Raw genomic sequence first — 14,394 nt, 5'->3', positions numbered from 1 at the left:
GGCTCTATGCTGACAGCTCAGAGCCTGGAGCCTGTTTCAGATTCTGTATCTCCCTCTCTCTCTGCCCCTCCCCTGCTCATGCTCTGTCTCTCTCTGTCTCAAAAATAAATAAACGTTAAAATTTAAAAAAAATTAAAAAAAAAAAAAAGACACTGTTCGAATTTGTTACTTTAATATGTAAGTTTGCAAATGTATTTTGACAAGTCAGTTTAAGGCCCAAATATCCTAGGGGCACCTGGGTGGCTCAGTTAAGCGTCAGACTTCAGATCATGATCTCACGGTTCATGAGTTCAACCCCTGCGTTGGGCTCTGTACTGACAGCTCAGAGCCTGGAGCCTGCGTTAGATCCTGTGTCTCCCTCTCTCTCTGCCCCTCCCCTGCTCCCACTCTGTCTCTCAAAAATAAACAAACATTAAAAAAAGACCCAAATGTCCTGACTCTTATACAATAAGGATTGAATATAGGAATTTTAAATTGAGTTAAGTAAAGGACAGAGGGGCCCCGAGGGAACAAACTCACTAAAATTATATCGGAATCGTACACTTTCAATTATTTTTAGTGATTTCCTTTTATAAAAGCAAACATGCATTCTATCAGAAAAAGGGTGTTACGGCTCTGACCACAGCCTTTACATAACTTAGAATTTACATTGTTCAGAAGATGAAGTGCAAAGTGAACAGCAAAAACGGCACTGGCAATTTTATCCAATGTTAAAGTATGTGACTGAAATAAACCTGTAACATTACAAATGAATGCTATGTGCACTGAAGGTGCTTTCTAAGTAATTGTTGACTGAATGATAATCTCGCATTCTTGAAAATGAAGCTGCATATGAGCGACCTCAATTTCTATAGAACTTTAAAAATGATATGAAAAACTTAGGTCATTAGGTGGGAAAATTCAACTATATGCATTTATTCTAAAAGTCATTAAAAACACTTTATTTTAAAGTAGTAATTTATTTTTATATTTGAGGATATTAAATATATACCCACATAAGAAAAAATAATACGACTCTGTGGGGTTTACAGCTGATACTTATAAAGACTGGAAGGTGACTCTAATTTTACAAGTTAATCCTAGATAGTAATGGGGGACTATTTCTGCTGGGCAGTATTAGATGGTAAATAACAGGTATCATAGGGTTTTTTTAATGTTTATTTATTTTATTTTGAGATAGAAAGCAAGCAGAGGAAGGGCAGAGAGAGGGGGAGAGAGTTTGAGAGAGAGAGAATCCCAAGCAGGCTCCATGCTGTCAACGTAGAGCCCGATGCAGGGCTCCGTCTTCCAAACTGTGAGAACATGATCTGAGCTGAAATCAAGAGTCAGATGCTTAAGACACCCAGGTGCCCCAGTATAGTTTTATTTAATTAAAACAGCTCATACACTCCAGACAGTTTTAAACAAGAGGAAAATGATCAAAGCTATCAAGACAAGCTCCCAGCAGTTATGGGAAGAGCTATCAGCAACTACTGACTGTACCTGTACCATATGCTTTACCCTCAGAGCCCTTGACATATTCTTTATTATTATTATTATTACTTAAGGAGTTTGCCTCTGTGCATATATTGTGAAAGCACTGAACGAAGTTACTTATCATCACTGTTGCTGAAACCTATCAATGCTCTGTCTGAGTCACTGGTTGAAACATCCAAGAAAGTATAAGCATTTAATTAAGGGTCCAAAATACACTGATGTTTTATAATATCAGTTCTTGGGACATTTGTTTGACAGAAGAAAGCATGCCAATCTGTGAGTCATTCGTTTCAAGGTGTCAGAGAGAGGTTTTAAGCAGAGACTGTTACGGGGCTTTCTGCTCGCTCAACATCCAGGACTGGTACCTTTCCTCAGCAGCATCAACCCTACTGACTACTTTGCTTTTCTGCTTTGTTCCTCATCTATGGAATGCCTGCCATATTCTGGAGTCCAACTTTGCATGTTTGATTTTCCTTGCTTTTTTTTTTTTACATTTTATTTATAATTGCTAGGTGTTTAAGCAGATGAAGTTATCTGAAGCATGACCTTATAGTACTATTCTAACTAAAAGTCTCAGAGCCATCCCTTCAGCATTTAAATATGTAATATTCCATCTGGATACAGCCACAAGCATGGAGCTTTTCAGAATGAAAATTATTAAAATGTGTCACTGAAGTGCAGAGGCTGTGCCTTATTGCCCTTTGTACATTTAACATTGTTTTCAACACATAAAGCAGTCAGTGAATCGTGTGGGTGGGTGGGTGGATAGATGAAGTGATTAGCAATGCCGTTATCAAAGAATGGTTATGAAAAAGTGTCATTAAATCACTGATGCACATATAAAGGACTAGAATATAGAAATACAGGTAGGAACCAGAAGACTTTGAGAGTGAGTTCCCATAAACCAACCTCTAAGTACCCAAGTGATTGCATGCATAAATCTGAGAGTCTCTAACCACGGTTATCTGTGAAAGCAGACTGGATCCAGGATAAGGTCATACAAATGCAAATGTAAGATAATGTATATTGATTTTATTTCTTTACTTATAAGTTATGGTAGCATTCAAAAAATGCTTTGAAAGGTAATTAGATTCATGGTTATACATTTATCATTTGACTATAAATCTTTGATAAGTTAACTAAAGCAGTGCATACAGACGTGTCTTATGAGCTTGGCCTTTCCATGATAAGCTGTTTTCTTTTATTAAGAACAAAAAATAAGGGGCACCTGGGTGGCTCAGACAGTTGAACGTCCAACTTTGGCTCACGTCATGATCTCACAGTCCATGGGTTCGAGCCCCACGTTGGGCTCTGTGCTGACAGCTCAGAGCCTGGAGCCTGCTTCGGATTCTGTGTCTCCCTCTCTCTCTGCCCCTCCCCTGCCCACACTCTGTCTCTGTGTCTCTCTCTCTCTCAAAAATAAATAAAGATTTAAAAAAAAAATTTTAAAAGAACAAATAAATCATCTTCTAGCCTCTAGACTTATATCCTGTGTAATTCTCAAAAATGTCTCAATGACTTTATCCTATTCCCTCAGTAGTCTAAGTTATCTCTGAAGCCACCAATAGGCTAAAAAATATAGTTATGACATCAAAATTTACAGTTGCCCAAACATCATGAATCTTAGGAAAAATAAAAAATGTGGACACAGAACAACTAAAATAAGAAACACACTAGAAAATATAAGTCCTAGTTTAAAGAACTCAAACAGCCATTGCTTATTGAGCACTTACTAAATGTATTGTGCTAAGTGACCTATATATACTCATGGTCAGAAACAGGACTGAGGAGGTTGGACAATCGACTCCAGAGCCTAGATCACAGAGCTAGTGAGTGGAGGAGGTGAGAATTGAAACCATGTCTACCTAATCCCATGTGCTAGTTCACTAACTAACTTTGTATAGAAAGGCCAACCATAAGGTCTCTGAGCACTGACCGCATACAGCCTGCTTGAGATTCTCTCTCCCCCTCTCCCTGCCCCTTCCCCACTCATGCTCTCCTGGTCTTTCACAAAATAAATAAATAAACTTAAAAAAAAAAAAAAAGAAGGGCCCAACATAAGGTACCTCAGAAGAGAGGGTAATACACCACTATCCAAAAAGGAAGAGGAAAGAATATTTTCAATGAACTTGAATACAAAGTGCTGAGGACAGAGATTAGTCGGATGTCTACTTAGAATTATTTTATTCAAATTGTTCACATAACTCTTTGACATCAGCATTTGATATCCCTTGAAGCAGCTTTTAAGTCACTTAGTGGTTTTCTAACATACAGTAACCCCACGTCCACCTAAGGCATTGAGACATAGCTTTGTTTTTTACTTTGTATATAATGTCACTGGAAATTTTAATGTAATACTTAAGTGCTGATTTGTGTAATATCAGCACAGGTGGTTTTTAATGCATATTGTAAAGTGTATTTGTCTTATCCACAACAGAAAGATATATGGTATCACTTTTAAAATTGATCTTTAAAAGACTTGTATGCAGTGAAATTCAAGGCTTGCGTTTATGAGGTCATACTTCCTGGAAGAGTAAACAAATCAGTGTTAAATTTCTTTGTCCCCCTTTAAAAAATTCCATCTGGTAATCTCTAGACATTCTAATTTAGTATTGAGAGATTAGGTCACATTAGTTTGACATAATACTATGTTGTTCAAAATAAGGTAATTTAGACAGCTAGCTATCTGCAAGGAAGAGTTAGGTTAGAAATCAAATACAAGGTCCCCCTCTTTCTAGGGGGAAATTTTAAGGAACAAAATAACTTGCCTACTATTACTATCAAGCCATTTAAGGATTGATTTTGTTTCATTCCAACTATGTATTTTTAAGCTATAAAGCAAGAGTTCTTCAAAATTAAAAAGAGTTTTTAAACTTTATTAGGACAACTAAAAACAAAAAATAGCAAGAAATTAGAAAAAACTACAGTTTATAATAACAGACAAAACTAAAGGGAAAGGCATCTAAATTTAATGCTAAACATACCTGTGAAAAAAATAGTATAGAGATTTTGTTCTGTTTGAATCTACATCATGATGTTATAATTGAAAAGAGTTCTAGAATCCCTTATAAAGAGAAAAGATCAGAAATAAGAGTATACAAGAACTAATAACATGCTTGAATTATCAGCCAGGGACCAAAGCTGGGGGTTAGAGAAATGGATAGACAGACAACCAGAGATTTGGGACAGCAATGCACAGTCCACAGCTCAATCACAATCCTTGTTGGAAATGATTTCTCATAACACAGGGAAGAAACAGAGACTGTAAGCTTAAGCAGGGCAGGCATAGGCTCTCCCCTGACTGTAAGCTCCACACAGACAGGGACTGTGTCTGTTTTCTGCATCCATGTTTCTCTGGTGCCCTAGAAATTGCCAGACATGGGGGTAAGTGATAGGTATTTGTTGGGAGTGAGAAAGGAAGGGAGGGGTGAAAAGTCAGATTTCATTAAAACACACCATGGGTCTCATTTTCTTCCACTATCAGTGAGGGGGCTAGACTAAGTTATTTCTTGGGCCTCTTACAGTTTTAATAATTGATCATTCTAATTCTAAATAAACAGAACCCGAAGGCAGGGGTCAAAGACATCTCCAAGGACACAGGAAAGAAAAAGCTGACCTGAAACAGAGTAACCATATGTACAACCAAAGGGATTTTAATTTTAAGATCACAGATAGAGAATTATATTTAAGTTAGAACACTGGCAAGGTTGAGGTTCAACTACAATTAGACTATTCAATGATTATGGCTGGCAAAGTTTAGTAAGAAAGGTAAATAATTACAGGTAGGTGTCACGTCTTTAAATATTGACCTAATTGTATTAATGCATAGTGATTTGCCCTCACTGTAATAATTTATAGTGATTAGAAACATTATACTTGACAGCTGGGAAAGAAGGTTACTTTTGATAGAATGTGACTGTGATTGGAAATAAGGTCCTTAAAGATGTAGTTAAGTAGGGGCACCTGAGTGGCTCAGTCAGTTGGGGGTCCGACTTTGGCTTGGGCCATGATCTCGCGGTTTCTGAGTTTGAGCCCCGCATAGGGCTCTGTGCTGACAGCTCGGAGCCTGGAGCCTGCTTCTGATTTTGTGTCTCCCTATCTGCTTCTCCCCTGTTCATGCTCTGTCTCTCTCTCAAAAAAAAAAAAAAAAAAAAAAAATTAAAAAAAAAAAAATATGTAGTTAAGTTAAAATGAGGTCATTAGGGTGGGCCCTGACCCAACATGACTGGTGTCCTTATAAAAGGAAGGTATTTTGAGCAGTTTTAAAAGATACAGATACTCACCAAGAGAAAGCCAGGTGAAGACACAAGGAAGAGACATCCACAAGCCAAGGAGAGAGGCCTCAGAAGAGGCCAACCCCACACCTTGACCTCAAACTTCTAGCCCCCAGAACTGTGAGAAGATTAATTTCTCTTGTTTAAGTTACTCAGTCTATGGTGTTTTGTTATGTGGTCCTTGCAAACTAAATCACACCTCCACAAATCTCTGAAATCTCTTCTATAGTTTATTTCTGGCATAACAGCCTGCTTAGTTCTCAGAGTTATGCATGATGCTTGTGTCAAAACATTTATTAATACATGGTATTAAGAAAGCCTGTAGTTTTCCATCATTGATAAACTGGAAGGCAGACAATGACAGATCACAATAAAGTATCATATTCTAGAATCTACAATCAACATGAAACTCCGCAAAGGATTATTTCCAGTGAGGGTAAACAATGAGGTGAGAAACAACCCAGCCCTACACTCAGAAATTCAATCAGTACCATATTCATATAAACTTTCTACTATAAAACTCAAAGTTAAAGAAGTATAGACTATTAAATGGAAAATCCTGATAAGACCTACTTACTGATAAGACCTACGCCTCTCAAAAGTAGTCTGGATTATGCACAACATGTAAGTGATGGCAATTGTGATAAAGACATAATAGTAACCAGAGAAAAGTCTGGTAGCAGGCACTAAGAAATTTAGAAACCAAGGCTAAACTATGTCCAACTTAAACTATTCCTCTTCCCATCCCCAACCAAAGGTATTTTGCACAGTTTTAAGACTCAAAAGATAGAAGGACTGTGAAGCCATCATTTTTCCAACCTATACTAATCCCTAACCATACTGCTATCACTATTCCTTCTCATAATCAACATTTTGAACAAATCAGGCTCTTTCTCCTGGTGATGATGATTTTACTGTGCCTGTAGATGATCCTGCAGCTACCCCAGCCTCTCAGCTTCTTATCCACTTTTCCCCAAGGACCTTGTTCTCCACCCTGCCTGTGCAACTCACTCTCACAAAAGGACACCGGAGTTTGTCATTTAACAATAAATGCACGTCACCACAAACTTGATTTCTAGCATCCTTTCTCTGATCACAATCTGTTTTCTTTACAGTTTGTGCCCCTTCCCGGTTCCCCCATTTGGATTAATCCTCAGCTCCTCTGCCATGTCCAATTCATTGACTTCTAACACCACTTTACTATTCCTTATCTCTAATATCCTCATATCTTCCTTCACCCAGCCTTACTTCCACATGCGATCATTACTATAGCTCCCCTGTATTTCTGTAACCCCCCTTGCCCCTCTCTTCCTCTATCACATGTGCTTGGGTCAATTCAACTCTCCAACTGACTCCTCGCCTTTGGTGAGACAACTCCACATGGGTAAGGAACAACATTCACAGTGACTGTTCTCACTTTAAATTCATGAGCATTGGCCTCAAGCAGGCCTTTCGTAACGCTCGTGGTCTTGTTTTACATTCCTAGTTTAACTCACCCACTTCTAGACTACATTTTCTACCTCCTCTTTCCCTAAACCTCCACATTGTCTTCCTTCTTTTCATGTTCAGTTGACGACCTTGCTTCTTATTTGTTGAGAAAACAGAGGCAATCAAAAGAGGACGTCTAAATGTCCCCACACGCAAATCTACCAACTTACCTTCTTGTTACAATGGATGAATTCTTTGCCCTCCTACCCAAGACCAACTGTTAACACTTGTACACTGGATCCCATTCCATCCCCTACCCAGTAATCTCTCTCCTGCATTATTGACTTTTCCCACTCTACAAGATCATTCCCATCAGCATAGAAATATGTTGAATTAGTCCCCATCTGTGTAAAACCATTACCTGGCCCCACATTCCCCCCTCCAGCTACTGTCCCATTTGCTTTGTCCAAAAACCTTTGATTCCTGCCACTATAAACCCTTCTCTTTCTCCTGTATTCCACATATGCACTCCGTTGGCACATCCTTTTGGTTCTTCCTAAATATGTTCAGAAACCAGTTACTTCTCACTATCTCCACCTTTATACCTTTGTCCAAGTCATCACGATCCCCCGCTTGGATTACTGAAATATGTTCTTTAACTCCTCTATATTTTATTCTTCCTAATTTCACCTGTAAATATTATATAATGTAAGTCCGATCACAGCAGTATAATTACCAAAACCTTCCATACCTTCCACCTCACTTGGAGTAAAAGCTAAAGCCCTTACAAAGGACTTTCAAGGACCTCTGTGATTTGAACCCCCCCTTTTTCCCACTCCTACCCCAACCTCATCTCCTTCTTTTCTATTTGGCTGACTGTTTTAACAACACTGGTATCCATGCTATTCCTCGAATATGGCCAGAAACTGCAACCTCTGTGGCCAGTGTCTTTTTGTCCCCTTTTGCCTATGATTTCTTCCCCCATGGAGTAGCATCACTTACTGCCTCATGTTTACGTCATTTGTTTTCTCAAAAACTGCCTTACTTATGCCACGTTCCTGATCTCCACAAAAACAGCATCTCTGCTGCCGATACTCTCCCATCCTTCTTTCTCTCCTTGACATTGCTTTACTCTTTTCATGGTACTTATTACTATGGGATATATTATGTATTTATTGCATATCTAGTGTTTATCTCTCACTACATGGAATCAGGCAAGAACTTTGCTTTGTTCATTTGACTCTCCAATGCCTAGAATAGTGCCTGGTGCACACATTAGGCACTCAGTAAATACCTGCCAAATGAATGAACCAGTATTATCATCAGCATCAGTTATCAGGATCATCTTTATTATCTAAATGCCCAGGCCTAAAGGGTTCATGCACAGCAACTCTACTCTAAGACTCTTAGGTGAAGCACAACCTAAAACAGGGCGACTCTGCTGGGAGAAGGGTTTGGAAAGAACATAGCCAGCATTTACTGGAAACAATGATGTGCACTTTACTGGCTAAGGCCAGAAGAGGAAAATCATTTCATGCCTCAAGAATTAGGTTTTAATCAAAACTAGCAGAAGAACATGGTCACACGCAGATTCTATTCCTTAACAGAGCATTTCCATTAGAACAGCTTTGTATTATTTTTTCATCACTTAAATCCACAAAAAAGTATATGAATAAGTAATAGAAGGGAAAGCTGAAAAAAAGAGAATGGGATTTTCCTAAATCACGGATTTGAAATCTATCATTGTTGGTTGTTGTTGTTATTTTACATGTTATATTCCAACAACGTCTTCTTTTTTCTTAGAACTATTTCTCTATCATAGTCTCTTTTCAAGTAGAAAAAGAAAATTTACCCAAATGGGAATTTGAATAACCTAGTCACAAGGGTTCAAAGTAAAATAAACTTCAAGGTCTTATCATTTTGAAGCAAACTTACTACATAGATGGCATCTTCCTTTCTTCCTTTAGAAGATGCATGTGTTAGTCGTCATTTTTCCAATGGGAACAGAATTCTAACACCACATTAAAATGTACAGATTTAGAATGAGAACTTGCATTGCATGTAAGGAGAAAAAAATATGTATAAATAACAAAGCAAGCTGATGTGTAATATATGAGAAAGTGGGCATGAAGCAATATTAAATAAATAAAAGGAAAGTTAATAAGGCAAAGAATTTAAATAATACAAGGATCTAAGAATTAATGTGTCAGGTGATAACACTTCAGCATATCTGCTTCTCAGAAGATGCATGCAACTTAAATTAAATGCCTAAATACTGACAATTAGAAATGGGGTGTGGGAGTGAAATTCAGTGGTAATTGTTTCAACTCAGATATTTATATAGAATTTTGAGTGTCTACTTTGCCAAAATCAAAATGTATCAAAAAAGGTCCCCACCATATACGGTCAACTTACTTTACAGTGATCATACTGGAGCTGTAAGGCTGGAACATCCCCTCCAATCGGCATTTGCTTTTGAAGCTCTTCGTCTTTAATATTCAGCCATTTGATCAATTCTTCTAAAGACGTCAGCAACCTGTTCCATTTCTCAGCACTGGCCTCCAAGTGGGCCCTGTTGAGAGACAGTACTGACCACATTTAGAAGGTGGAATTGCATTTAAAAAATCATACATCTTCCCTTAGACTAATAATCTTGAATGATGAACTAATGTTCACGTCCAATAAGAAGGCTGACTCTTAGTAAAAAAACAACAAAAAAACCCCTAAACAAGTTATTTTGAAGAAGCTAAAATATGCAGATATGTTGGTAATACCTATCAAAATTGTAAATGGATAACTACATACCACAAAGGCATAAGTATGAGGTTTTCAAGAAGAATTTCCATGATATAAAATTATGAAAGCAAGTTTCAGTAGCTTATGTATAGTATACATGCACACTGAACTACAATTTTCTTCTCCTTTCATCCATCTATGTGAAGAAAGTGATAGAGAGGAAAAGAGAGCAACTATATGCATATAAAATGTTTAGAAAGATACATACTAGATGAGCTTACATCTGAGAACACAGTAAACACGTAATTTTTATAATTGAGTATGTACAACAGGCCCATATTATTTTTCTTTCTAAAAGAGCTAATTAATTTTTTAGGAAAGGAAATTACTAAAGCCTTAACATTCCTTAAAACCAAATAAATTACTGAAAGTAGAACATCACCAGCATTTACCTCCAAAAGCTGGAAAACAACCAGTCATTGCTTGCATAGAACACTATTTGGCTCAAGGCTGACTGGTGTCCAGGGACAAATGTCTATTGTGAACAGAAAACAATCGGGCAGAAATTGTTGATTGCAGTACTGTGTCCCCTGGTTTAAAGGTGAGGTCTTTGTTTCAATAACAATTTCGGGGTTTAGGACAGAAAAGGACCTTCAGGTTCTTAAATTATGAACTTTACAATCAGGAAACCATGTGTCTGAGATACGTTTTTGTGTGATTCAGATTCCAATAAAAGTAAAAGCCCTTGAGGTGGGAATGCAAATTGGTGCAGCCACTCTGGAAAACAGTGTGGAGGTTCCTCAGAAAATTAAAAATAGACCTACCCTATGACCCAGCAGTAGCACTGCTAGGAATTTACCCAAGGGATACAGGAGTACTGATGCATAGGGGCACTTGTACCCCAATGTTTATAGCAGCACTCTCAACAATAGCCAAATTATGGAAAGAGCCTAAATGTCCATCAACTGATGAATGGATAAAGAAATTGTGGTTTATATACACAATGGAGTACTACGTGGCAATGAGAAAGAATGAAATATGGCCTTTTGTAGCAACGTGGATGGAACTGCAGAGTGTGATGCTAAGTGAAATAAGCCATACAGAGAAAGACAGATACCATATGTTTTCACTCTTATGTGGATCCTGAGAAACTTAACAGAAACCCATGGGGGAGGGGAAGGGAAAAAAAAAAAGAGGTTAGAGTGGGAGAGAGCCAAAGCATAAGAGACTGTTAAAAACTGAGAACAAACTGAGGGTTGATGGGGGGTGGGAGGGAGGGGAGGGTGGGTGATGGGTATTGAAGAGGGCACCTTTTGGGATGAGCACTGGGTGTTGTACGGAAACCAATTTGACGATAAATTTCATATATTGAAAAAAAAAATAAAAATGAATGCAAAATGAAAAAAAAAAAGTAAAAGCCCTTGAGAATAAAAATACAAATAAAAGCACAAATTTGGGGCCTTGAAGAAAGCCCACTTACTCAGCCTCTATCCTACACTTCATGCGTTGGACTTGAAAAGAGGGATCAGTCAGAAACAACTCCAGGGACTCAGCCCTGCACCACACCAGTGGGCGGATAGTGAATGTGGATGTAAGTGTTCAACTGCGTGAAATGGAATTACCTTGACCTTTCAGACTGAGAGGTGAGGGCTGATGGAAATAGACCTCAGCCTTGTTATGCAACAAAGGTCACCCACTTGGGGCAACTTCAGGTGCAAGAAACTTCCGCTGATCAGGTTTCATATCCTCTCATTTAGCTGTCACCTTGACATTAGCATTATGATCCCCACTTCCACAAAACTGCTCCTTCCCTGAGTGATATGAGACCAACCAACCAACTATGGCCTCTACTGTCTCTCAGCTCTATCAGTAATTTCCTTTCTGGACATCTGATTTACTAGAGCTTCTGTCCCAAAGCTGATAACTCTTCTATAGTTAATTTAAACAAGTATTTCCTCATTAGTCACATTAGGTGGTACTCCAGTGGTGAATATTCAACAACATCCTAAGTCTTTGTTTAAAAGTTCATAATGTTTTCAGAAGAACAACTATCTGATCTCTAGTTCATCTCTTGTTCATAAAATAATGGCCATGCTCTATCTGCCAATATTCTTGGCTAAAAGAAAAAAAAATGGAGTTCCATAGATCTCTAAAATACCATGAACCAACATTCAGTCACATACAAAAGGCCAACTGTCCTGCCATCTATTTATAGTTCCATTGTCAGCTAGCTAATAATATAAAGCAAACTATTCAAACCTTAAAATTCTATATCTTATTCAAAAGAGCTAGGTATGAAATAATAAAAAAATGATTTGTAAATGACAGAAAGAAGTTTGAGGTATTTTATAATTCTTTGAGAACTGTATGATTAAAAGGTTCATGTTATTCTCTTGCATTTATAATCTCTTCTATTCATTCTACAGGTGGCATGATTGACCTCACTTTAAAAAATTTTGCTTTAATGAGATCCTGATTCTGCTTGAGTGCCAGCTCTCCTGTGTTCATACTGATTAATTTTAGGCCAAATATGTAATTACCTATCCCTGATAAACAGTAATTTTACTTGTCACAGAGCAGAACTAAATAACTTCAATCATATTAACTGAAAACTCTGCCACTTACGGATCATTTTGCCATAAATATATTTGACTGAGGTGTTGCAATTTCTGTCTAGTATTTTTAAATGCAAAAAAAAAAAATGACAGCTAGAAATCAGAGGCCTTTAGTCAATCAAGATGTGTTTCAGTGTCTCTGTGTGCAAAACACTTAAGCACATAGCCTGACCTCTTATTTTAGATAATTTGATCCTGCTTCTTCAATGTCTGTAGTTTAACTCTTTAATCAATAACTAAATCGACATTACATTCCTTTGAAATCCAGTTACATACATGCATTGTATTGAAGAGCATGCAAATGATTTTTTTCCAATGCAATTAACTCTTTTGACCGCACAAAATAATGAAATTGATCATTGAAATCTATTGCATCCAGCATCTGAAGGACTCTTCATAAAGATGAAGGCAATGTTTTTTAAAGAGAGATACTGAAGTGACTTTGAAATAGATGAGATTACATTGGTGTACGTATTTCTCTGCATCTTCCTTCTTCCATCATAAAAAGCAAGCTGATTTGGCAGAAACCTTGCCTGGAAAATCTGTTCTGGTTATTCTCCAATAGATTATAACTATGTGTTCAGTGGATTACTACCATATGCCCAAATAAATGCATGCTTCCGTAGTAGCCTTCAGTGTTCTAGTTCCAATTTAATTCTTTCATCTTTCAAGATGAAAGCCTTTTCTTGGGCACTGGATTGAATGTTTTGCAAGTAGAAACCTTAAATTTGTTTTTGGTATACTTGTCCTTTCTCATTTTAACTCTAAAAATTTTAAAGCTTCCCCTTTCCCCACAACTATAGATGACCAGTCATCAATCATATATTCATAACCTTAAAACATTTCTTTTTCTTTTTCTTTTTCTAAGTAGGCTCCATGCCCAGCATGGAGCCCAATGCAGGGCTTGAGCTCATGACCCTGAGATCAAGACCTGAGCTGAGATCAAGAGCTGGACACTTAACTGACTGAGCCATGCAGGCACCCCAAACCATTTCTTTACCTAGCACATATCTGTGGGTACTCACATTCTGGATAACTGACTTGTTATCCTAATTTTCACCTGCTTCAGTTCATTCTTTGGGTACCTCACATGATCAAAACAAGATATACTTTCATTGAATGGATTAGCAACCTGTATATAGAACATGCTTTACATAAGTTAGCTCCTTTTAGATTGAATCATTTATTTTACAACTCTATCAATGTTTTTACGTCACCAGCTGTTTTTAAAAATATATAATGCAAAAAACTTCTTAGAAGGTAAGGAGCCATTAAAATGGTACCTCATTATTCAAATATGGTAGAAAAGGAATTATGGAAGAAACGTGAATTAATATCTATTTTAAATCACAAAAGCCTTTACTTTCCAATATTTCTTTAAAGAAGTTTTTATTCCTTCTCCCAATGTAGAGATACAAAAAAGAGAGCAAACAGTGGGAGTGAGTAAGCAGTGGCATTTATAAAAATAAAATACAGCTTTCCACTTATTCACTACAAACATCCATGGAGCACTCACTCTGGAATCAGGCACTGCCCTATCTCAGAAATAAGTCCTGGGGTCAAGTTGGAAGGAAGGCAGGTAAACCAAATATACTCTGATACAAGAAACCTAACAGCTCTCTGAAGGAACCACAGCTCAGGGAAGAAACTTGCTTGGAAAACCAAGGAGAGAGTTTGGGATCCAAACTAAAATCTAAACTCTTTCCACTGCATTGTTTTCATCATGGGCAGCATTTAAGAGGGCAGAAACTGTTCGGACGTATTTATAGGCAAGTGAAGATACATTTGCAAAGTAGGTCCACCAAAGAACACAATGCCCCAAATTAATATGAGCAAATCCATACTGTCTCCTATTGTGCAAGGAA

The 14,394-nt window shown here is 37.5% G+C and overlaps 1 protein-coding gene across 9 annotated transcripts in view; it reads right to left on the bottom strand.

The window, feature by feature from the left end:
- Nucleotides 1-14,394, bottom strand: part of UTRN (utrophin) — a 582,930-nt gene that overhangs the window by 129,784 nt on the left and 438,752 nt on the right. For all 9 annotated transcript variants that reach the window (XM_042940000.1, XM_042940001.1, XM_042939999.1 and 6 more), the window contains one exon: nt 9,594-9,750. In XM_042940000.1, coding sequence (XP_042795934.1) covers nt 9,594-9,750 — 157 coding nt within the window. The remainder of the gene's footprint in view (nt 1-9,593; nt 9,751-14,394) is intronic.

This window comes from Panthera leo, chromosome B2 (genome assembly GCF_018350215.1).
Source record: "Panthera leo isolate Ple1 chromosome B2, P.leo_Ple1_pat1.1, whole genome shotgun sequence".
NCBI classification, from domain to species: Eukaryota; Metazoa; Chordata; class Mammalia; order Carnivora; family Felidae; genus Panthera; species Panthera leo.
This window is presented reverse-complemented; position numbering and strand designations above follow the sequence as displayed.